Consider the following 23951-nt stretch of genomic DNA (forward strand, 5'->3'; position numbering starts at 1 on the left):
AGAATTCAGAATTTTAACGTAGATAAGGTTGATTGGGCAGATCATGCGTTCGAGGCGCAGGAAAAAAATCGAACAGGAAATGGCGAACATGGAAAACCGACGATTTTGAGTGAAGATCAAGTTGAATTGAGTAAAACTTTAGCGCAGGGTTATAGTTATAATGTGTTGGCGAGTGACATGATTTCGTTGGATAGATCGTTGCCGGATTTTAGACATGATGGGTAAGATGTTAAATTTTCAAAATGCATTCAAATTTTAAAATGTTTATTGGGTCTAAAGTTTTAAATGTTTAAATGTGCATTGGGAAAAAATTTTAAATAAACAAAATTTGCAATGAAATTTGAGATTTTAATTTGGAGATAAATCAAAATTAGCATTGGGACAAAATCTTAAAATGTGCATTGGGTCAAAAAATTAAAATGTGCATTGGGCCAAAATTTTAAATAAACAAAAATTCAATTTGCTTGAATTTTTATTTGGAGATGAGTCAAAATTTGCATTGGGATAAAAATTTGAAATGTTCATTGGGTTAAAATTTTAAATGTGCATTGGGGGCAAAATATCAAGAAAATAATTTTTTTTTGGAAAATGATTTAAAAAAAAATCTTTTATTGGGTAAAATTTTTTTGCATTGGGTTTTTTTAAACTGATAATTTTCAATGTGCTTTTTTCAGAATTTGCATGGGGATAAAAAAAATTAAGTGAAATATATTTTTAAAATTCACACTGGGCTAAAAAAATTTCGAATGTGCATTGGGATAAAATTTTCTATTAATTTAAAAAAAATCTTTTAATTTTTTTTTATTATCTTTTCTTTTTATTTTTTTTTTTTCAATTTTTTACTTAAAATTTTTTTTATTTTATTTTTTAGATGTCGCAATCGAACGTATTACGCCTCCTTGCCATCAGTAAGTGTCATAATTGTCTTTCACGACGAATACTTGAGTGTCGTTCTTCGTACCGTTCATTCCATCATCAATCGTTCGCCAGATTCTCTGCTCAAGGAAATTATTCTCGTTGATGATTTTTCCACGAACAAAAATATCAAACAGCCTCTTGACGATCACATCAAATACAATTTTCCGCACAAAGTTCGCGTTCTTCGACTCGAAAAACGTTCGGGACTGATGCAAGCTCGCATGGCAGGAATTCGAAACGCTACCGGAGAAGTTGTTGTCGTCATGGATGCACACATCGAAGTCACTACAAATTGGCTTCCGCCATTAATTGAACCAATTTCGGAGGATTACAAGACCGTAACACTCGCAATTGTGGATTACATTGACGCCGAAACGTTCGAATATCGAAGCAGTGGTCCGAATGGGTATCGCGGCGTTTTAAATTGGGACATGGCGTATATTTTGTTGCCTCGCACGTGGAATGAACAAAGGAAAGTTTTCGATAATTATCCGAATCCGGTGATGTTGGGAGCGTTTTTTGCCATGAATCGACAGTATTTTTGGGAGCTCGGCGGGTATGATGATCAACTCGAGATTTGGGGAGCGGAACAGTTTGAATTGAGTTTTAAAGTTTGGATGTGCGGCGGAAGGATGTTGACAGTGCCTTGTACGAGGATAGGACATAATTTTAAAGGAAAAGGCCCGCATCCGTTTATGACGACTTCCAATGGGAAAACTTATATTTGGCGAAATATGAAGAGAGTTGCCGAAGTTTGGCTTGACGATTACAAAGAAGCGCTTTATGAGAAATTGCCTGACGTGAAAAAGATGGATGAAGGAGATTTAACGCAACAGAAATGGTTGAGGGAGAGACTAAAGTGTAAATCGTTTAAATGGTATTTGGAAAATATTGCTCCAGATATTTTGAAGACTTTTCCTGTGAAGATGCCAACGGATTTTGCCTTTGGAGCGGTAATTATTTTTTTATTTTTCTTCTTAATTTAAATTTATTTGAAATTTTTTCTTGAAAAATTTAATTTTTTTTTTTATTTTTTTATTTATTAATTTTTTTTTTAATTAATTATTTTTTTAAATTAAAAAAATTATTTTTTTTAATTTTTTTAATATTAATTTTTTTATTTAAAAATTAATTTTGTTTAATTTTATTTTTATTTATTTTTTTTAATTTTATTTTTTATAATTTTTATTTTTTTAACAAAAATTTATTATTTTGTAATTGTGTGAAAACTTTTTTTAATAAAAAAAATAAATAATTTTACATATTATTAAGTTTTAAAAATCATTTTATTTAATTTTTAAATTTATTTTTTAATTAAATATTTTTTTTATCTAAAAATTTAAATTAATTAAACCTAATTAAAAATATTTTTTTTTTTAAATAAAATGTAATTAAATTAAATAAATAATTTTATTTAACAAAAAAAAATAAAGTTTTAAATTAAAAAAATATTTTTTAAAATAAATAAAAAATTCAATTTAATTTGAAAACAAATAGTTTAAATAAATTTCGAAAAATCTGAAAATAATAATTTTTTTTAAACAAATTAAAAATAATTATTATTTAATTTTTTTGTAGATCGAAAGCATCGCTGTCAACGGATGGTGCGTCGACGTCTTAAACGGCGGTTTAACAACACGAATCGGCTTATTTTCATGCGCCACAGATCGCATCAACCCTCATCAAAACCAAAACTTCGCTCTATCCTACTTCCGAGACATCCGCGTGAAAAACGACTATCGTTGTTGGGATGCCAACATCTACGATACTGAAATCGTGAACGACAGAATCCCAATCAAACTGAATTTGTGTCACACTATGCAAGGAAATCAATTTTTCCGTTACGATATGGTACGAATTTCGATTTTTTTCAGAATTTTCATTAAAAAAAAATTTTTTTTTAGATCAACAATAAAATTTACGCCGATAACGAAGGCAACAGATGTCTCGATTTGGATTTCACGGATGTAATTGGACCGCCAGAGCTTTTCGTAACAACCTGTAATGACACATCGCTCACTCAGAAGTTCAGTTGGGGCTTCGTCAATGAAACAGTTTTGATGCAATGGGATTCTTACGGACAAGAATTGAATTACATCGACTCCTAATTAGTATTTTCGAATATTTTAACTCAAATCTAGTCAATTTTTTATTTAATTTTTGTACTTTTTAATAAAATTTCTTGATATTTTTTAATGAAAATGCCATCTTTGCATGAGAACGCGTTCGTCGCACATGGCTAAAGCGACAAATTTTCGTTTAACGATCGCATCTAGGCAGAAATTTGTTCCTGTTTTACGAATTATTTTTGTTTTTAGGTCATATTCGAACTTTTGATGGTCATCGAGGGTGTTGCAAGGCTGAAGTGTGACCAACGAGACGTCAATTCTTTGATATTTGAAGGTATCCGAAGCGAACCAACACAGATTTTTGGCTGGAAGACGAATATCGAGGGCTTTTGTCACGGAATAGTTGCTGGATTTTGGATTTTCTGTACAATTTTTTAAAGCTAAGACTGCTCCGATGCTTTGGGAGCTCGTATCGATGCACATGTCAGTAGCATTTGCATTAAAAATCGTCCCGGAGATGATTTGAGGAGGATTTTCGAAGAAAACGGAGCTCATATCAGGAGCAACGTTCGTTAAAAAATGCTTGAACGAAGTACATTCACTTTTCGGAGTGTCACGAAGGAATCCAAATCGTCCCGGAACGATATCAAAAAATTTTTGGGCAAATTCGTCGAAATATTTCAAAATAATTGCCTTTAATTCCTTATCTTTGATGGATTTTCCGATATTTGCGAGGGATGTATGAACTCCTGCTTCCTTAAAACTGTGACTGAACCTCGAACAAGGCACTTTTATAATTTTTCCATCCAAACAGAGCCACGTTTTGAGACTCAACTCCAAAAAATTGCCATCCAAGCCTGTTACAGCTTTTTTATTTGAAGCTTTTTTCAAAAATTCTGCACTTCCGACGATGATTTTTGTCGTTACAATCGGATTTTCGAAATTTTTGATCGAAATATTCACCGGCAATTCCAAAATATTCATTTTCAAGTCGAAAACGCCTCTTCCGTCAAGCACTTCGTTCGTTGCGGTCTCATCAAAGGTCCAATGTTGATATTCTACGACGGGAGTTGTGATTGTACGACGATCTTTTATCACGGGATCCAATAAAGGTTCGAGCCAACCCCTCGATGGTTCAAGAAATGAAGGCATAATAACGACAATTTCGGCTTTTGCTTTGTCCAAACCGACTTTTAAGGCGTGATGCAGACCTTGTTGCTTCGAAAGTCGCACTAAACGAATTTTGTCTGGCGAAATTTTATCGATTTCAGCTTCAAGAAAGTCACCGAGATGCGTTTCTGTGCTCGCGTCATCGACTAAAAGTATTTCGAGCAGCAAATGATCGGGAGTTGTTTCGATAATGGCGAATATCGTTCGCAGCAAGTTCCCGATAAACTCGTTATGGAAGGCAATGACGATAGAAACGGGCTTTGGATCGTCAAGAGAGTCGTAAGAAATTATTTCGCAACTAAAAATAGAAAAAAAATTAATAAAAAAATTTTTTTTTTAGTTAAAAATAAAATTTACCCAAAAGGTCGTGAATCCTTAACAGGTCGTTTATAGCTCAAACTTTCACTACTTAACCCCTTATACGGAAAAATCTTCAAAAAATCCTTAATAACGGGATGTTTCGCTACCGAAGGTTTACTTATATCGATTTCCGTGTCGTCGATCGGAGCTGGCATCCAATATGGATGATTCTGTATTTTTTGATGATTTTGAGCCGCACGAGGAACAGGAACCGGCTTTTTTGACAAAACGCGTCGATCGATGCCAAAAATTAAATAAATTACCAAAAATAATGTAAATAAACACAAAATTACGACAATCCGACGGAAACGATTCGGTGACATCATGTGCAAGTTATCAGTCAACCTGCAATGAAACAAAAAAAAATAAAATTTAAAATGAACGACCTTGAGAAACGAGTCTTCGTATTTGTTTTTTAACGATTTCGACTGATTCGAATTATTTACTTACAATTTTTTATTATTTAAATTCGTTTTTAATCACTTTTTTGCTTATTTTTAATTTTTTATTTAAAATCTATTAAATTTTAATGAATTTTTATCCAGGATCTAATTTTTTGACAGTTTCACGTTTCTTGCGCATCTTCAAGAGTGACAAAAAACACGATTTCTTCAAAGTAAAGTTGTTTTGGTTATGGTAAGTAGTCAAAAAGTTACGAATAGAGAGAGAAAAAAAAAACCAGAAAAGTTCGTCACAAGATTTGACGCTCGATTAATTTTTTATTAAATGAGTGAATTAAAAAAAAAGAGAGAAACGTGCGATATGAAGAAGGTTTGTTAAGTAATTGTTGAAGAGCTCCATTTTTTTAATTTTATTGAATGTTAATTTTTGAGTCATTTTACGGGGAACAGGTTTTCTCACCGGTTTGTTGATGTTTTTGTTTTAAAAATTTTTTTAATAAAATTTAAGACGTCAGAAGATTTTTTTAAAAATTTATTTTAGATTTTTTTTTTTTAATAGAATTAATTTTAATTCTGATAGATTTTTAATTAATTATTTGAGCAATTGAGGAGCAAAAATCGTTGTTTTTTCTCAAGTCAAGTTTCAACCCATATTCGATGGATCAAGATGATTTCCATGCATATCTGCTCGATTTTTGAAGAAATAAAAAAAACAACGATTTTATCATATGAGGAGCAAAAACCGTTGTTTTTTCTCAAGTCAAGTTTCAACCCATATTTGATGGATTTCAAAGCTAAAATTGAATAATTATTCATTCTGAAGATGATTTCCATGCATATCTGCTCGATTTTTGAAGAAATAAAAAAAACAACGATTTTATCATATGAGGAGCAAAAACCGTTGTTTTTTCTCAAGTCAAGTTTCAACCCATATTTGATGGATTTCAAAGCTAAAATTGAATAAATATTCATTCTGAAGATGATTTCCATGCATATCTGCTCGATTTTTGAAGAAATAAAAAAAACAACGATTTTATCATATGAGGAGCAAAAACCGTTGTTTTTTATCAAGTCAAATTTCAACCCATATTTGATGGATTTCAAAGCTAAAAAATAACCATTCTGAAGATGATTTCCATGTTGCTCGTTGTTTTTTCTCAAGTCAAGTTTCAACCCATATTTGATGGATTTCAAAGCAAAAATTTATTAATTATGCATTTTCAAGATGATTTCCATGCATATCTGCTCGATTTTTGAAGAAATAAAAAAAACAACGATTTTATCATATGAGGAGCAAAAACCGTTGTTTTTTCTCAAGTCAAGTTTCAACCCATATTTGATGGATTTCAAAGCTAAAATTGAATAAATATGCATTCTGAAGATGATTTCCATGCATATCTGCTCGATTTTTGAAGAAATAAAAAAAACAACGATTTTATCATATGAGGAGCAAAAACCGTTGTTTTTTCTCAAGTCAAGTTTCAACCCATATTTGATGGATTTCAAAGCTAAAATTGAATAAATATTCATTCTGAAGATGATTTCAAAGCTAAAATTTAATAATTATGCATTCTGAAGATGATTTCCATGCATATCTGCTCGATTTTTGAAGAAATAAAAAAAACAACGATTTTATCATATGAGGAGCAAAAACCGTTGTTTTTTCTCAAGTCAATTTTCAACCCATATTTGATGGATTTCAAAGCTAAAATTGAATAAATATTCATTCTGAAGATGATTTCCATGCATATCTGCTCGATTTTTGAAGAAATAAAAAAAACAACGATTTTATCATATGAGGAGCAAAAACCGTTGTTTTTTCTCAAGTCAAGTTTCAACCCATATTTGATGGATTTCAAAGCTAAAATTGAATAAATATTCATTCTGAAGATGATTTCCATGCATATCTGCTCGATTTTTGAAGAAATAAAAAAAACAACGATTTTATCATATGAGGAGCAAAAACCGTTGTTTTTTCTCAAGTCAAGTTTCAACCCATATTTGATGGATTTCAAAGCTAAAATTGAATAATTATGCATTTTAAAGATGATTTCCATGCATATTTGGTCGATTTTTGAAGAAATAAAAAAAACAACGATTTTATCATATGAGGAGCAAAAACCGTTGTTTTTTCGATTTTTTCTCGATTTTTGAAGAAATAAAAAAAACAACGATTTTATCATATGAGGAGCAAAAACCGTTGTTTTTTCTCAAGTCAAGTTTCAACCCATATTTGATGGATTTCAAAGCTAAAATTGAATAAATATTCATTCTGAAGATTATTTCCATGCATATCTGCTCGATTTTTGAAGAAATAAAAAAAACAACGATTTTATCATATGAGGAGCAAAAACCGTTGTTTTTTCTCAAGTCAAGTTTCAACCCATATTTGATGGATTTCAAAGCTAAAATTGAATAATTATGCATTCTGAAGATGATTTCCATGCATATCTGCTCGATTTTTGAAGAAATGAGGAGCAAAAAAAAAAAACAAATTTTATTTCCATATGCTCGATTTTTGAGCAAAAACAACAACGATTTGATGGATTTCAAAGCTAAAATTGAATAAATATGAGGAGCATTCTGAAGATGATTTCCATGCATATCTGCTCGATTTTTGAAGAAATAAAAAAAAACAACGATTTTATCATATGAGGAGCAAAAACCGTTTTTTTTTTATCACATCAAGTTTCAACCCATATTTGATGGATTTCAAGCAAAAACCGTTGTTTTTTCTCAAGTCAAGTTTCAACCCATATTTGATGGATTTCAAAGAGGAGCAAAAAATTCAAAAAATATGCATTCTGAAGATGATTTCCATGCATATCTGCTCGATTTTTGAAGAAATAAAAAAAACAACGATTTTATCATATGAGGAGCAAAAACCGTTGTTTTTTCTCAAGTCAAGTTTCAACCCATATTTGATGGATTTCAAAGCTAAAATTGAATAAATATTCATTCTGAAGATGATTTCCATGCATATCTGCTCGATTTTTGAAGAAATAAAAAAAACAACGATTTTATCATATGAGGAGCAAAAACCGTTGTTTTTTCTCAAGTCAAGTTTCAACCCATATTTGATGGATTTCAAAGCTAAAATTGAATAAATATTCATTCTGAAGATGATTTCCATGCATATCTGCTCGATTTTTGAAGAAATAAAAAAAACAACGATTTTATCATATAAGGAGCAAAAATCGTTGTTTTTTCTCAAGTCAAGTTTCAACCCATATTTGATGGATTTCAAAGCTAAAATTGAATAAATATTCATTCTGAAGATGATTTCCATGCATATCTGCTCGATTTTTGAAGAAATAAAAAAAAACAACGATTTTATCATATCTGAAGAGATTTCCATGCATAGCTCGATTTTTGAATAAAAAAAAAAAAAACGATTTTATCATATGAGGAGCAAAAACCGTTGTTTTTTCTCAAGTCAAGTTTCAACCCATATTTGATGGATTTCAAAGCTAAAATTGAATAAATATTCATTCTGAAGATGATTTCCATGCATATCTGCTCGATTTTTGAAGAAATAAAAAAAACAACGATTTTATCATATGAGGAGCAAAAACCGTTGTTTTTTCTCAAGTCAAGTTTCAACCCATATTCGATGGATTTCAAAGCAAAAATTGAATAAATATTCATTCTGAAGATGATTTCCATGCATATCTGCTCGATTTTTGAAGAAATAAAAAAAACAACGATTTTATCATATGAGGAGCAAAAACCGTTGTTTTTTCTCAAGTCAAGTTTCAACCCATATTTGATGGATTTCAAAGAAATAAAAAAAACAACGATTTTATCATATAAGGAGCAAAAAAAATTGATGGATTTCAAAGCTAAAATTGAATAAATATTCATTCTGAAGATGATTTCCATGCATATCTGCTCGATTTTTGAAGAAATAAAAAAAACAACGATTTTATCATATGAGGAGCAAAAACCGTTGTTTTTTCTCAAGTCAAGTTTCAACCCATATTTGATGGATTTCAAAGCTAAAATTGAATAAATATTCATTCTGAAGATGATTTCCATGCATATCTGCTCGATTTTTGAAGAAATAAAAAAAACAACGATTTTATCATATGAGGAGCAAAAACCGTTGTTTTTTCTCAAGTCAAGTTTCAACCCATATTTGATGGATTTCAAAGCTAAAATTGAATAAATATTCATTCTGAAGATGATTTCCATGCATATCTGCTCGATTTTTGAAGAAATAAAAAAAACAACGATTTTATCATATGAGGAGCAAAAACCGTTGTTTTTTCTCAAGTCAAGTTTCAACCCATATTTGATGGATTTCAAAGCTAAAATTGAATAAATATTCATTCTGAAGATGATTTCCATGCATATCTGCTCGATTTTTGAAGAAATAAAAAAAACAACGATTTTATCATATGAGGAGCAAAAACCGTTGTTTTTTCTCAAGTCAAGTTTCAACCCATATTTGATGGATTTCAAAGCTAAAATTGAATAAATATTCATTCTGAAGATGATTTCCATGCATATCTGCTCGATTTTTGAAGAAATAAAAAAAACAACGATTTTATCATATGAGGAGCAAAAACCGTTGTTTTTTCTCAAGTCAAGTTTCAACCCATATTTGATGGATTTCAAAGCTAAAATTGAATAAATATTCATTCTGAAGATGATTTCCATGCATATCTGCTCGATTTTTGAAGAAATAAAAAAAACAACGATTTTATCATATGAGGAGCAAAAACCGTTGTTTTTTCTCAAGTCAAGTTTCAACCCATATTCTCAAGTCAAGTTTCAACCCATATTTGATGGATTTCAAAGCCAAAATTGAATAAATATTCATTTTGAAGATGATTTCCATGCATATCTGCTCGATTTTTGAAGAAATAAAAAAAACAACGATTTTATCAGTCAAGTTTCAACCCATATTTGATGGATTTCAAAGCTAAAATTGAATAATTATTCATTCTGAAGATGATTTCCATGCATATCTGGTCGATTTTTGAAGAAATAAAAAAAAAGTACGATTTTATCATATGAGGAGCAAAAATCGGTGTTTTTTTCCCACGTCAATTTTCAACCAACTTTTGATGGATTTCAAAGCTAAAATTGAATAAATATTCATTCTGAAGAAGTCAACCGTTGTTTTTTCTCAAGTCAAGTTTCAACCCATATTTGATGGATTTCAAAGCTAAAATTGAATAAATATTCATTATGTAGATTATTTCCATGCATATCTGCTCGATTTTTGAAGAAATAAAAAAAACAACGATTTTATCATATGAGGAGCAAAAATCGTTGTTTTTTCTCAAGTCAAGTTTCAACCCATATTCGATGGATTTCAAAGCAAAAATTTATTAATTATGCATTTTCAAGATGATTTCCATGCATATCTGCTCGATTTTTGAAGAAATAAAAAAAACAACGATTTTATCATATGGCAAATTTCAAAGTTTCAACCCAAGATAATACTTATACATTTCAAGATGATTTCCATGGTCAATAAAATACTAATTATTATTTTTTTTTTTTGTTTTTCGAACTTTTTTAAATATTATTTTTTTTTTTTTTGCATAAAATTAATTTGTAAAAATTACCTAAAAAAAGGGAATTTAATAAAAAAAATAATTTATTTAATTAATTTACAATAAAGTTACAATTTATTTATATTATTTTTTATTTTATTTTTTTTTATTATTTTCTCTAATTCATAAAATAATTTCTTCAAATTTTCATTTTAAAAAAATTAAAAAAAAATTTTTTCAACATTTTCTTCTTCTTTTTATCCACAAAACGCATCCATTAACCTCGACTTCTGGTTCTAATCTCCTCTAATTCCCTCAAATTATCAACAAACTGCATTTCTCGCTGTATGCAAACAAAAAAATAATCTCCAACCACGAATAACGTAACCGCACAAACACAAACGACACAACACGCATTAATGATTCTCTCATTCACGTATCACACAAATTTGGTGTACAAATCCAGTTTTTTTTTAATATTATGAGAGCCTTCTCTCTATAACTGCCTGCTTGGCACACGACACACGCGTTCAAGTTCATTCAATGTTTTGGTTCGGTTTTAGTCAGACGTGAATTCGACGTGGAAAAAATATTTATTAATATTACAAATCATTAGAAAAAAAAGAATCAACAAGTGTCAAGCGAAACAAAGTAGAAAGAAACAAGTTTTTAATGAAGGAAAAGATATTTTATTAAAGTAATTGCCATTCTATGGTAATTGCACAAAAATAACTGTTCAAATGTTCTGCAAAAATGAATAAAAAATAAAAATATTATTTAACTGAAGATAAGATATGACGATATGTAGATAATTTAAATTATCATTAAAAAAAAATAAAAAATACAAAAAAGTTCCTGAAAATTTAATTTAATTATTTTAAAAAATATTTTATGAGGTAAGTGACATTTACAAGAAAAAAAATTAAATTTAAATAAATTTCAAGTCACCTTAAAGGTCATTTTAAAAAAATAAATAAAAATTTCAACCGGCATATGACGAACGACGTAAAATCATGCAAGAAATTGAATCCCAAACCAATAATTTTTTGCCGGTTATTGACCTCTTTTACGATAAAAAATTTTAATACATTTTTCAAGAGACTCCAACCAAAATCGTATGTAGGTGAAATAAAAAAAAAAACAAAATAAAGAAGAAAAAGAAGAAGAGACTTCAAAATTGGTGCGATCACTTCACTCTTTCCTTTCTTCTTTGTATAAACATGCCCATGCTTGATCTAGCTTTTTATTATTAATGTTAGTGTTATTTCACATGAATAATGTGTCAATGATGATGCAAATTAAATTTAGAAAAGTTCCGTTATTTTTTGTTTTAGTTTTTTTTCTCAATTTTATGGTTTGATGTTTCTGAATAGTAAAATAAAATAAAAATATTTATTTAAAATGCAAACAACAAAAAAAACTCGTCACACATGTGGCGATGCGAACAAAGGTGACAACATAGATTAGCGTTAATTTTAGAGAGAAAGCTTGAATTAGTCAATTGGAGTCGATTGAGTAATTAAAATGGTATTTAGTGCGATATTGTTACATTTTTTGTTGTTTTCGAAAGTTTAAAGAACTTTTTTCTAAATTTATTTTATGTAATTTTTTATCAATCACGTAATGAAAGAATGTAAATAATTTCCTGTCAATTTTTTATTGTTTGCATATTAAGATAGTTTATAAATAATGTTAATACGGTAGCAATTGTTAATCTAATCGAATTAAATCATGAAGGACAAAATTTTTAAGAAGCTATCTAAAATTTAAAAAAATTAATAAAATATAAAAAGTTAAAAAAAAAATAAAATAAAAATAAAATATTTTAATCAAGAGAATAATTTAAAAAAAATAAAAACTAAAAATATGAAAAATTAAAAACAAAATAATGAAAATTAAAATGATTATTAAAATTTAATAACTGAAACAAATATTAAAAAAAATTAAAAAATATATATATTGAGTAAAAAAAATATGATTAAAAGTTTAATTAAAAACGTTAAAAACAAAAAAAAAATATAAATAAAAAATAAAATATAGTAAGAAGAAATAAATTTAAAAAATGATTTTAAATAAAAAAATGATTAAATTAAAAAAAGTATTTTAAATAAAAAAAAATAAATTCATTGAGAAATTATGAAATAATTAAAAACCATGAAAAAAATTAAAAATATAATTAAAGAAAAATTAAAAAAATATTAAAAGCAAAAAAAATAAAATATAAATAATTAATTAAAAAATAAAAGTTAAAAAACATTTTAAATAAAAATATCAATAGGTTCATTATAAATTAAAGAAAATAATTAAAAATAAAAAAAAAATTTTAAAAAATAATGAAAAATTAGAAAATGTTTGAATTGAACCAAAATATTTAAAAAAATAATTTAAAAAAAAATATTTAGAATAAAAAAAGATATTTAATGTTGGAAAAAATATTTAATAAAAAATGAAAAGTAAAAAAATAATCTAATTAATTAAATTCGTTGTTCAATAAGAATAGTTTGATGATCAAAAAATATTATTTTTTTTTATCTAAATCTAACGTTTTTAGAAGTTCAAGAACACTCAAAATATTCAATTTGGTTTGTTATGATACATAAAAATAACATGAAAACATCACGAAGTCAAAAAATTTAAATTTAGTTAAATCTTTCCTTTTAAGTCACGTACAATTTCCTAAAAAAAAATTAGATCAAAAAAGTTAAACAAAAAAATTAAAATTCTTTTAAGAAGCAAAATAATATTCTTACCTTTTTCCAATGATCTCTTAACCTTCCGTAATTTTTCATCATCTAAAAAAGTTCAGATCCAATCTAACTACTTCACTTAATTACCGCGCTAATACCACAAAGCGTGCTCCCATAATTTGTCAGCCACGCTAAAATTCACATTGAATGCACTTAAATATTTGCTCATAGTTTAACAAGTCGTTTTAAAGATTTAATTATCAGATATCACATTTTTTTATTGTTCACACGTCCATTCATAATTTACTTCACTTACAAAAAAGCAAATCTCTCATCGTGTCTGCTTTGTTTCGCATTTTTCTGAATTTTCACAATAAATTTTTATTTTAAAGGTCGTTCATTGCACATTGCCTCCAAGTCTCCCCAATTGATTCACTCATCGCACAACCAAGGGCGGATCCAGGGGGGGCGGCGAGGCATTTGCCCCCCGTAAAAGCCTAAAATCCCATACAAATGTCAAAAATATGAGAAAAAAATTATGAAAATTTTGGATTTTGTATGAAATCGCCCTTCCGTAAATTTGCTCCTGGATCCGCCACTGCGCACAACTACTACTTTGACAAGTAACTCATGGCACTGACATTTTCTTGTTTACATTTCGTGTGTGTTTTCATTCACAAAGTTCTCTGCTTGCGTTGAACGTGCGAATCAATTTTTCGCATTACTAATTCACGCTGCAAGACGGGAAAAAAGGCACAAAAATCCACGAAATTCACGAAAAATTGCCCAAAAATCAGAAAATTGTGACATTTTGTGTTAAAAACGGGAGAAAATCTCAAGTTGAACGATAAAAGTCGGCACTTTTGCCTACGTAAACTTTTTTTCGTCGCTCTCCGTCACCAATTTTTATCGTTTCCGATAACGTTTTGAGGCATTTTTCGCGTAACATGAACAAGTGAAGTGCTCGTCAGTCTGCTGGTTGTGCTGTTCGGGTTCACACAACGCTCGAGCTAATAAAATTTTAATAGTTTTTAATAAAAAACGGCAGTAAAAGCATCTTCAGTGAACTATGTAGAGTAGTTATTGTTGTTGATGTATGCTGCAATTGTTCGAAAAGTGATTACAATCGAAATAGTGTGTGTTGTGTTAGGCAAACTGGTTTGCTCATAATTATTATTATTATTAGTTGTTTTGCAAATTTATCGAAATCCGTGGATTAGAGTGCCCGAAAAAAATTACCGGTCATGTACAAAGCTTGTTGCCAATAAAAAAAAAATAAAAAATCACACAAAAATCTGCCAAAATGGTTTTTATCAGTTCAGCTAGCAAATCAAAGTTGAAACGTGTCAGAGTAAGTCGACGACATTTCTCTTATCGCCCCGAATTTGTTGTATCCTAAAAATGATAAAAAAAATTTTTATCACATATCGAAGTTTTTTTAATAATTTTTCTTTAAAAATACTCAGAAATAATTTTTTTTTGCTTCCACAGATTCTAACGATGCGTCGGAATTGCCTGTCATTCATCAAACTGACAATAATTGTCTTCCTCACAGTCGGCATCACAATTTACCTCCTCAAGTCCCTTGACATCATCAGTAATATCGAAAATCACGCCGCTTTTCACAGGATTCGGTCTGCCTACCTCCGAACCGGGTCATTTTTCGACTCGCCACGTAACGTGCGTGGCATCAAGATCGATTGGCACGATTACGACTACATCAAGCAGGAGGAAGAACGTGAAGGTGTCGGCGAACAAGGCAAACCTGCAACCCTCGATCCGGGCCAAGACGAGTTACAGGACAAACTTTTCAAGAGAAATGGCTTCAATGCGTTGTTAAGCGATCAAATTTCCGTGAATCGAAGCGTCAAAGACATTCGTCACCCTGAGTAAGTAAAAAAATTAAAAAAAAAATTATTTTAAATTTTTTTCGAGGTTTGTTTTAACGTCAATGTCAATATTTGTGCAGGTGCAAAAACAAAAAATATTTAGCTGAATTGCCGACAGTTAGTGTCGTTTTTCCGTTCTATAATGAACATTGGAGTACCTTGTTGCGAAGCGTTTATTCCGTGCTGAATCGAAGCCCTCCCGAACTGATAGCGGAAATTATTCTCGTCGATGATTGCAGTACGAAGGATTTTTTGAAGGGACCTCTCGATCGGTATGTGAAGAAATATTTGCCGAAAGTGAAGGTTTTGCATCTGCCTGAAAGGAGTGGATTGATTACGGCGCGGTTGGCAGGTTTGTATTTAAGGTTGTATTTAAATTTTTAATTTAAAGATTTAAAAATTTTGTCTATTTTTTTTTTTTCAAAAAGTAATAACTCAATTTTTCGTTAAATAAAATTGAAAAATTTTTAATTATTTAAATTTTTTTCAAGAATTTTAAATTTTTTAAATTAATTAAATTAAATTAAAAAATTTTAAAAAAAAATAATTTTTTATTAATTTTCAATATTTAATTTTTTTTTAATTTTTTTTAATAATTTTTTAATTTTTTTTATTAAACATTTTTTTTTAAATTTTTTAAAAGCTCAATTTTTTAGAATATTTTTTTTATTTTTTAATAAATTTTAATTATTTTTTTAAATTTTTTAATGGAAATAACTAAAATAAAAGTTATTTATTTTTCAAAAATATTTTTAAACAAATTAGAAAAAAAAAAATATTTTTTTTATTATTATTTTCTATTTTTTTCTAAAATTTTAAAATTAACGGTCAATAATTTATTTATTTATTTTACTTTTATATTTTTTTTATTATTTAAATTTGACATATCTTTTCAAAAAATTTTTTATCAAATAAATAATTTATTTTTGATTAAATTTTTAATAAAATTAATTTTAAATAAATATTTGACAATTTAAATAAATTAATTAAATTTTTATTAAATTTTACATATTTTTTTTCGTAATTTTTTAATTTATTATTTTGAATGCCAAAATAATTTTTTTTTTTTTTAATTAATAATTTTTTTTTATTTTAATTTTATTTTCTCAATTTAATTTTTTAAAATATTTTAATTTTTTTTAATTTGAATTTTGAAATAAAATTAATTTTTCAAAATGAAAAAAAAATTAACTTAAGAAAAATACTTATTTTTTTCTTTTAGGAGCTAAAGTAGCAACTGCCGACGTACTGATCTTCCTCGATTCCCACATCGAAACAAACATAAATTGGCTTCCTCCGTTACTCGAACCCATCGCCCAAAACTACAAAGTGTGCGTTTGTCCCTTTATTGACGTCGTTTCATGGTCAACTTTCGAATATCGTGCCCAAGATGAAGGCGCTCGAGGAGCTTTCGATTGGAAATTCTTCTACAAACGTCTTCCTCTCTTGCCGGAAGACAAAAAAGATCCCACAAAGCCATTTGCGAGTCCCGTGATGGCAGGAGGACTCTTTGCCATCTCAACGAGATTCTTCTGGGAGCTTGGCGGATACGACGAAGGCTTGGATATTTGGGGCGGCGAACAATACGAACTGAGTTTCAAGATTTGGCAGTGCGGCGGAGCGATGTACGATGCTCCATGTTCGCGCGTTGGTCACATTTATCGCGGATATGCGCCTTTCGACAATCCGAGAAAGAAGGATTTCCTCACGAGAAATTACAAACGCGTCGCTGAAGTGTGGATGGATGAGTACAAAGAGTATTTGTACATGAGACACGCGACAAAATATCAAAATACCGATGCGGGAGACTTGACGGCGCAAAGAGCGGTGCGCGAAAGACTTCAATGCAAGCCCTTTAAATGGTTCATGGAGAATGTCGCGTTCGATTTGGTCGAGAAATATCCGCCGATTGAACCGCCAGACTTTGCAAGCGGCGCAATTTGGAGCGATGCGAATCCAATGTTGTGCGTTGACACGTTGAATCATGGAGAAAATCAACCTGTTGGCTTATATAGGTGAGTTTTTCGAATTTTTTTGATGAATTTTTCATTAATTTGGATTTTTTAGTTGTGCCAGTAACAAAAAGACTCCGCAAGGCAATCAATATTTCGCTCTAAGTTGGTATCGTGACATCCGAGTCAAATTTGGCGACTTGTGCTTCGACGTTAGTGAAGGCGGCAAAGATTCTCCCGTCAATTTGTACAATTGTCATGGCGGGCAAGGCAATCAATTGTTCCGTTATGAACCTGTAAGTAAAAAAAAATAAAAAAATTTTCTTTAAAAAAAATTTAAAAAATATATAAAAAAATTTTCTTTAAAAAAAATTTAAAAAAAATATAAAAAAATTTTTTAAATTTTTGAAAAATTTTTTAATTATTTTTTCTTTAATTTAAAGTTCAAAAGAAAAAAATAAAATAATTAAATAAATTTTAAGATGAAAAGTTTTAAGAAAAAAAATAAATAAAAATTTTAAAATAAAATTTAAGAAAAAATTTTAAATGATTTTGTTTCTTAAAAAAATTTTTTTATAGGATACCAAACACATCGTTCTCGGGAAAAACCATCGTTGTCTCGATTGTGATACAGATGCTAAAAAAGTAAGAAAAAAAATTTTTTCAAAATAATTTTTTTAATTTTTAATTATTTTTTAGGTCTTTATCAATCCATGCGACACAAGCAAAGACACCCAACGTTGGAATTGGGGCTACATGAACGAAACAGCTCTCGCCAACTGGAATCAACACGGCTCAAAATTAGTTGATTAGCGGTACTTTACCTTCCTCGGAAAGAAAATCTTCAAATACAAATGATACAAATTTTGGTAAACGCGGCATTATGATGATGATGACATTCCAAAACGACATTCCGTACTTAATTTTTAAAAATTTAGCTCAAATTTAATTTTTAAAATATTTGTTAAAAATATTATTTTATCGAGTGTTAAATATATTATCCAATTTATCTAGTCTTAAGAATAATTTTATTAAAATTAAAAAATAAATAATCAAAATGAATTTAGAAAATTGCATAAAAAAAGTAAACAAGTGCACATATGTAAAATTAAGAAAAATTGTTAAAAATTTAGAAAAAAAACGAAAAGTTGTTAGTTCGTCCAAGACAAATATTAAAAAAAAATAATAAAAAAAAGACTTTAAAATAATTATTCATAAAATGAATAAATAAAAAAAATTGTCTTCTTGCCTATTCTTTAAAAATAATGACAAAAAAAATAAATTTAGGATTTAATCAAAAAAAATGTTGCCAGACATTCCTTCCACTTTGTTGTTCGAAAAAAAAATAATAAATTTATAAAATATTCCAAATACGAGTTTAATAGACTGTTTTAAGTAAAAATAATGAAAAAGTAGAAACGCGATAAAGTAATAAAATATTAAGTAATAAATAGTAAATGTAAATTGTAATTAAGCACATTTGAAAAAAAAAATAGAGGAAAAAAAGTTAGAATTTAAGTAGAGATATATATTTAATTTTTATAGCAACAAAGTGAGTGAAAAAGAAATGCGATGAATTGATTATGATGACAAAAAAAAATTAAATAAATTGAATAAAGAAATTAAAAAAAAATAAATTTTTCGTTTAAATTTTGTTCAGAATCAGTTTTGTGTCTTTATCCAATTTTTTCTTCATTTTTTTATTTTTAATTTTTTTTTTAATTTTTTTTATTTTTCTTGTAGTTTTTGATTTTATTTTTAATTTTTTATCTTTTTCTTTAATTTTTTAATTTTTTTCAGCTGAAATTTTACATTCAAAGCATTTTCGAAAATTTACCATTTAATTAATTTTTTCAGTAAAAAATAAATTTTTAATTAAAAAAAATTATTTTAAATTAAAGAAAAAAATTGTTAATTAAAAAAAAAATAATTTTCTATTAAAAACAATTAATTATCAATGAAAATAAAATAATTTTCAAATAAAAAATTTTTGATTAAAAAAAATAAATGTTGAGCCTATTTTTCGCTTTTTTTCAAAAATAATTTTTTAAAATATTTTTTTTTTACAAAAGTTTATTTTTTATTTTTAAAATATATTAAATTTAACTTGAGTTAGCGTGCATTGTCATGTTTTTATCAAACAAACTTATAAATTAATGTTAATTTTATTTTATTTTTTTTTTCCTTAAAATTTACTCAGGTTTTGTTTTGTTTTTTTTTCTGAAAAATCTTGTACTTTTTGTTCGAATTTTGTTCTAAAGGTGCATTGTGGCAAAAAATTTCCAACATATTTTTATGAATTTTGACATTTATTTTTTTTATTTTATTTTATGTATCAACTAGGATTCAACTTCCTTAAATTTATGTAATTTCTAATTATTAAATTATGTCTACAAATTTCTATATTACAAAATACATTCAGTACAAAATTATTTGTTCAATTTAAAAAATAAACTTTTTTTGTCTTATTTTCTTTAAGCATCAGTTTTCGTTTGTTTTGTTGTAAATATTATTTTTTTGTGATTTTTTTCTATTTTTAATTTTTTTTTCTTGTCCCATTTTTATAAATATTTTTAAGGGGACATTGTCATTTTTTTTGTACATTTTCAACACAAACCATAAAATTATTGATTTTTGACTCAAACAATACACTAATTATCGTAATTTTAATGAGTAGTTGTTGCAAGTTGGAGGAATTCGAGTTTTTTTCTTTGTATAGTTTTAAATTAAATTGTGTGTAAAATTAGTGTGTGTGGGCTTAAGTAAATATCTTCGCACGAGGTTTCATTCGTGGTTCCAAGCAAGAACAAAGGACTAACATATAAAATATAATAAACGGTAAAAAAACGGAGGTAAATAGTGACGAGTGACACTTTTTCTTTAAACGGCAAGATGGGAAATCATTTTCCGCACGTTTCGATCGTTGTCGGTAGAGGTAAAAGTCGCCTCTTCAATGAGAGATGGTTTCAACTGCGACACGGAATGGAATCTAAAATGCAAGAAAATTCATGAATTTTTGTGAAATTTTAAGTTTTTTGAAGAAACTCACTTGCTAGATTTGTATTTTTCTTGGATTGCTTGTTGCCCTAATTCAGCGGCGGCTTCGAATGACTTGTTCAAGTGCATGATAATTTCCTTCAAGTCGTCCAAAGTGTAGCCAACTTCTTCCTCCAAGCTCTTAGACCACATTGGCATGTCCAATGTGTGACGAGCGACGGCGAGAGCAGCTGCGGAAATCTTCGATGGATGGTATTGGAGATAGGGATCTGCCTCGAGGAGTGATAATTCACACAAATACTGAAAAAAATTATAAAAGTTTTAATTTTTTTTCTTTTAAAGAACTCATTAAGTGAATAATTTTAGTTTTTTTTTACAAATTTTAATAAAAAAAAAAAATATTCTCATTTTCATCAAGTTTTATTACAACTTTCAAAAAATTTAAAAAAATTTTTTTAATAATTTTTTAAAATGTTTTTGTACAAAATATGCTTCAAGCAATTAAAAAAAAAATTTTTTTTTTATTTTTTTAATAATTTTTAATTTTTTTAATTTTTTAAAAATAATTTCAAAATTTTTTTTTCAAAAATCTTTAAATTTTTTAATTTATTATTTTTTCTCTTTTTAATTTTTTCAATTTCACGAAGTTTGAAAAAAAAAAAATTCTACAATTTTTATACCCTTATTTTATGGTCAAAAAATGAATTCGAAATTAAAATTTTTCTAAAATTATTCAATTTTTCTAAAAGATTTTGACACATGACAATATTTTTTTTTTAATTTTCAAAAAATCTTTGAAAAATCAGTAATTTTTCTTTGTTAAAAAAATTAAATTTTTCAAAAAAATTTAAAAAAAATATAAAAAAATTTATAATTCTTGAATTAATTTTTTAAAAGTATTTTACATAGAAAAAAGGTAAAAAAAAATTTTAACTTTCACAAATAAAAAAAATCTTTGAAAAATCGTTAAATTTTATTTTTTTTAAATCTTTAATTTCTTAAAACAATTTTAAAAAAATAATTTTGCTGTGATTTAAATATAAAAAAAAAAAATTTTTAATTAAAAAAATTAAAAACAAAATTTTTAATTAAAAAAAAAATAAAATTAAATTTTTAATTTAAAAATTTTAAAATAAATCTTTAAAAGACATTAAACTTTTAAATATTTTTTTTATAATAAAATTCATTTTTATCGAAATTCAATGTAAAATGCACTAAAAAAGTGATAAAAAATTAACATTTCCTTATCAACTTACCATAGTGAGAAACTTGACCTTATCCGGGATCTCGTTCATGATGCAATACAATTGCGTGAAAACAAGTGCAGTTGGCACAGTAAGGTCAAAACTCAAAACCTTCAAAATCAGTTGCTCCATCTTGAGGACTTGCGATCGACTGTACGTGTCGTCGGTAATGTAGACAAATTCCCCGACATCTGGCGGATAAATTTCCTCATATTTGGCAGCAATAAACATCGCAGCAGTGCCAACTAATTGCAATTTTGCACGAACAACCGACATATAACTCAAAAACCGATCAATGTACGAAATCGCCAAACAAAGCGTCTCATTTTGCAAACGATACTCCTCGCAAACCTCAACCAACCAATCGACAAGGATCGTTCGCATGGAATGCGTGATGTCGGGTTGTTTGCGCATGTACCCCGGTTTTGGACGATGTTTGAGCTCCGCTTCCTTCAAATACGCCAAAATATCGTGTTGATATTGCGGGACTTCGAAGAAGCGTTCGCGATCGTTGCGCGGAATAGCCAACAATTTCTCGGGGGTTTCGGGAATAACGATTGACGTATCGACCGACATGGGCGACATGATGCCACTCACAGACATGGGCGTATCGGATTTGAGCTCGTGCAAAGGGTTTCGGGGAATTTCTGCGGGAATTTCCACTTTGGCATGATCAACAACGTCTTTTTTCGCATCTTCGTACACGGCGAAACCCTTGAAAGGCTCCGCAGCTTTCTTTTGTTGTTGGAAACAAAATGCGTTTTCATCGTTACTTGCGCTTTTGCCGACATTTTTCAAGTTTATCCGAGCATTTTCCATGAGGCCCTGCAAAAAATGGCAAAAAATTGCAGAAAAACGCAAAAAATTGGCGGAAAAAATCTTACTGGTTTCTCGGAATGCATTTCTGTGCGGTCAATTACGTTATTTAGGACCGCCAAGGTGCTCCGTTTCTCCAAAGCAGCCTTGCCGACGCCCATTTTGATGCCTCCGCCATGCACACGATTCTCCTTTTCGACGGGATTTTCGCGATCCTCAAAAATTTGAAATGCAGCCATCTTGATTCTTTCGTTTTTTGATGTAAATTACGCAGTGCTCTACGATTCGTGTGCTCCAATGTGTGTCCTGTCGATACACAAAGCAATTTTTAATTAAAAACGTGCGATCTTATCGCTTCTTGGACCAAGTCCCGTTTGAATCTCCACGAAAAAAAAATCATTTTCAATAAAGCGCCAATCCGTGCGAGACAAAAAGAACATCTGCACCCCATGCGCTGTACGATACATACGACACACAAGAAGGGACTTACCTCAGAGATGCGATGGAATTTACGTTTCCCGGATTTTTGGACAAATTTCCACAATTACTGATAAAATTTCAAATGCTTTCGATGTCGGGGCACTTGTTAAATGGATTTATGCCGAACTTAAGTTCATTTTCACGCTAAAAATGGTCAAAAATGAGCAAATATAAAACCTTTGATGCTTCCTCGGTGTTGCTGGTGTTATGGCGAGTACTAAAAGTAACTGAAATCGGGCCAGCGCGCAATTTTTTCACATTTGTCAAAGTTTCGTACAACCCCAAAAGGTAATTTTAATTTTTTGTCTCATCAATTTCATTCGTCTCATTAAATTTTTTTCAATTTTCAACTAATTTCAGTTTTTTTTCCTTTAAAAAAAATTAAAATTTATTAAAAAATGTTTAAAAAAATTTAATTTTCAACAAAAAAAAATTTTAAAAATTTTTTAACGTAAAAATTTGTCACCCCTAATAATGAGTGACTCCCATGCTTTGTTTACGAATCCCAAAAAACGTGTGAAATTCATCAAAAATCTGAATTTCAAGCAATAAAAATGAACCAAGACGAACAATTGTACAAAGAAATCTATCCCGTGAAGTATTTTCGGGACTATTTACAACACAACATTCGTCCGGATGGGAGAAATCTGCTTGGATCGCGCCCTTTGCAATTAAATGTCAATTCAATTACCACAGCGGATGGTTCAGCAACAGTTAAATTAGGGAATACTGTCGTTGTTTGTGGCATAAAAGCTGTAAAAATTAATTTTTTTACAAAATTTCCTCAAATTTTCAATTTTTTCTCATTTTAGGAGATTGCAACTCCAACAGTAACCGAGCCAGATCAAGGATATTTCGTTCCCAACGTCGAATACACTCCTCTATGCTCTCCAAAGTATCGTCCGGGAGCTCCGCCCGAAGACGCGCAAGTTTGTAGTCGCACGTTATTCGATATTTTGACAAATTCCAACTGCCTCGATGTCAAAGACCTCAAAATAATTTCGGAAAAGTTCGTTTGGACCCTTTATTGTGACGTCGTTGTCCTGAATGATGACGGATGTGTGCTCGATGCTGCTGTAATTGCGGTCGTTGCTGCCCTGAAAAACACAAAATTGCCAAAAATCGATTACGATTTGAGTACGGAGCAGGCAAGCGCTGATGAAAAGACAAAAATTCCCTTAAAAGTGAGTTCTTTGCCCGTCGCCACGTCTTTTATGATCTTCGATGACAAAGTAATTGCCGATCCAACCGCAGAAGAAGAGAAATTATCAGCAGCTTGTATCACAGTAGCGATTTGTAATTCGGAATTGAGCTTTTTGTACAAGCCAGGAGGCGAACCCGTCGAACCTGAGATGCTGGAAAAGTGCATTAAACAAGCAAAAAGTCGCGAAAAACTCGTTTTGGAGCTCCTAACAAAAGTTTTGAACCAAAAAACGTGAAATATATGCGGAAATTTATTAA

General features: G+C 29.0%; 5 protein-coding genes across 5 annotated transcripts; 3 read left to right on the forward strand and 2 right to left on the reverse strand.

The window, feature by feature from the left end:
* The first annotated feature begins 177 nt into the window (after positions 1 to 177).
* On the forward strand, positions 178 to 3114 carry LOC134827128 (N-acetylgalactosaminyltransferase 6-like). The gene is made up of 4 exons (XM_063839676.1): positions 178 to 221; positions 872 to 1871; positions 2497 to 2769; positions 2823 to 3114. Exons 1-4 carry the CDS (start codon positions 178 to 180, stop codon positions 3024 to 3026), a joined length of 1521 nt encoding a protein of 506 aa, XP_063695746.1. The 3' UTR covers positions 3027 to 3114.
* Positions 3111 to 4139, reverse strand: LOC134828224 (polypeptide N-acetylgalactosaminyltransferase 8-like). The gene has a single exon (XM_063841255.1). It carries the CDS (start codon positions 4137 to 4139, stop codon positions 3111 to 3113), a length of 1029 nt encoding a protein of 342 aa, XP_063697325.1.
* A 9673-nt stretch (positions 4140 to 13812) lies between these two features.
* Positions 13813 to 18034, forward strand: LOC134830711 (N-acetylgalactosaminyltransferase 6-like). The gene is made up of 7 exons (XM_063844274.1): positions 13813 to 14463; positions 14604 to 15001; positions 15082 to 15353; positions 16224 to 17016; positions 17069 to 17249; positions 17533 to 17598; positions 17653 to 18034. Exons 1-7 carry the CDS (start codon positions 14416 to 14418, stop codon positions 17764 to 17766), a joined length of 1872 nt encoding a protein of 623 aa, XP_063700344.1. The 5' UTR covers positions 13813 to 14415; the 3' UTR covers positions 17767 to 18034.
* Positions 18035 to 19241: 1207 nt separating this feature from the next.
* Positions 19242 to 22722, reverse strand: LOC134827486 (G2/mitotic-specific cyclin-A). The gene is made up of 5 exons (XM_063840157.1): positions 22501 to 22722; positions 22079 to 22316; positions 21207 to 22019; positions 20003 to 20250; positions 19242 to 19942 (listed from the first exon to the last, which is right to left on the reverse strand). Exons 2-5 carry the CDS (start codon positions 22247 to 22249, stop codon positions 19834 to 19836), a joined length of 1341 nt encoding a protein of 446 aa, XP_063696227.1. The 5' UTR covers positions 22250 to 22316; positions 22501 to 22722; the 3' UTR covers positions 19242 to 19833.
* Positions 22723 to 23044: 322 nt separating this feature from the next.
* LOC134827487 (exosome complex component RRP43-like) lies at positions 23045 to 23951 on the forward strand. Its single transcript, XM_063840158.1, has 2 exons — positions 23045 to 23245; positions 23303 to 23951. Exons 1-2 carry the CDS (start codon positions 23045 to 23047, stop codon positions 23927 to 23929), a joined length of 828 nt encoding a protein of 275 aa, XP_063696228.1. The 3' UTR covers positions 23930 to 23951.

This window comes from Culicoides brevitarsis, chromosome 1, assembly GCF_036172545.1.
Source record: "Culicoides brevitarsis isolate CSIRO-B50_1 chromosome 1, AGI_CSIRO_Cbre_v1, whole genome shotgun sequence".
NCBI classification, from domain to species: Eukaryota; Metazoa; Arthropoda; class Insecta; order Diptera; family Ceratopogonidae; genus Culicoides; species Culicoides brevitarsis.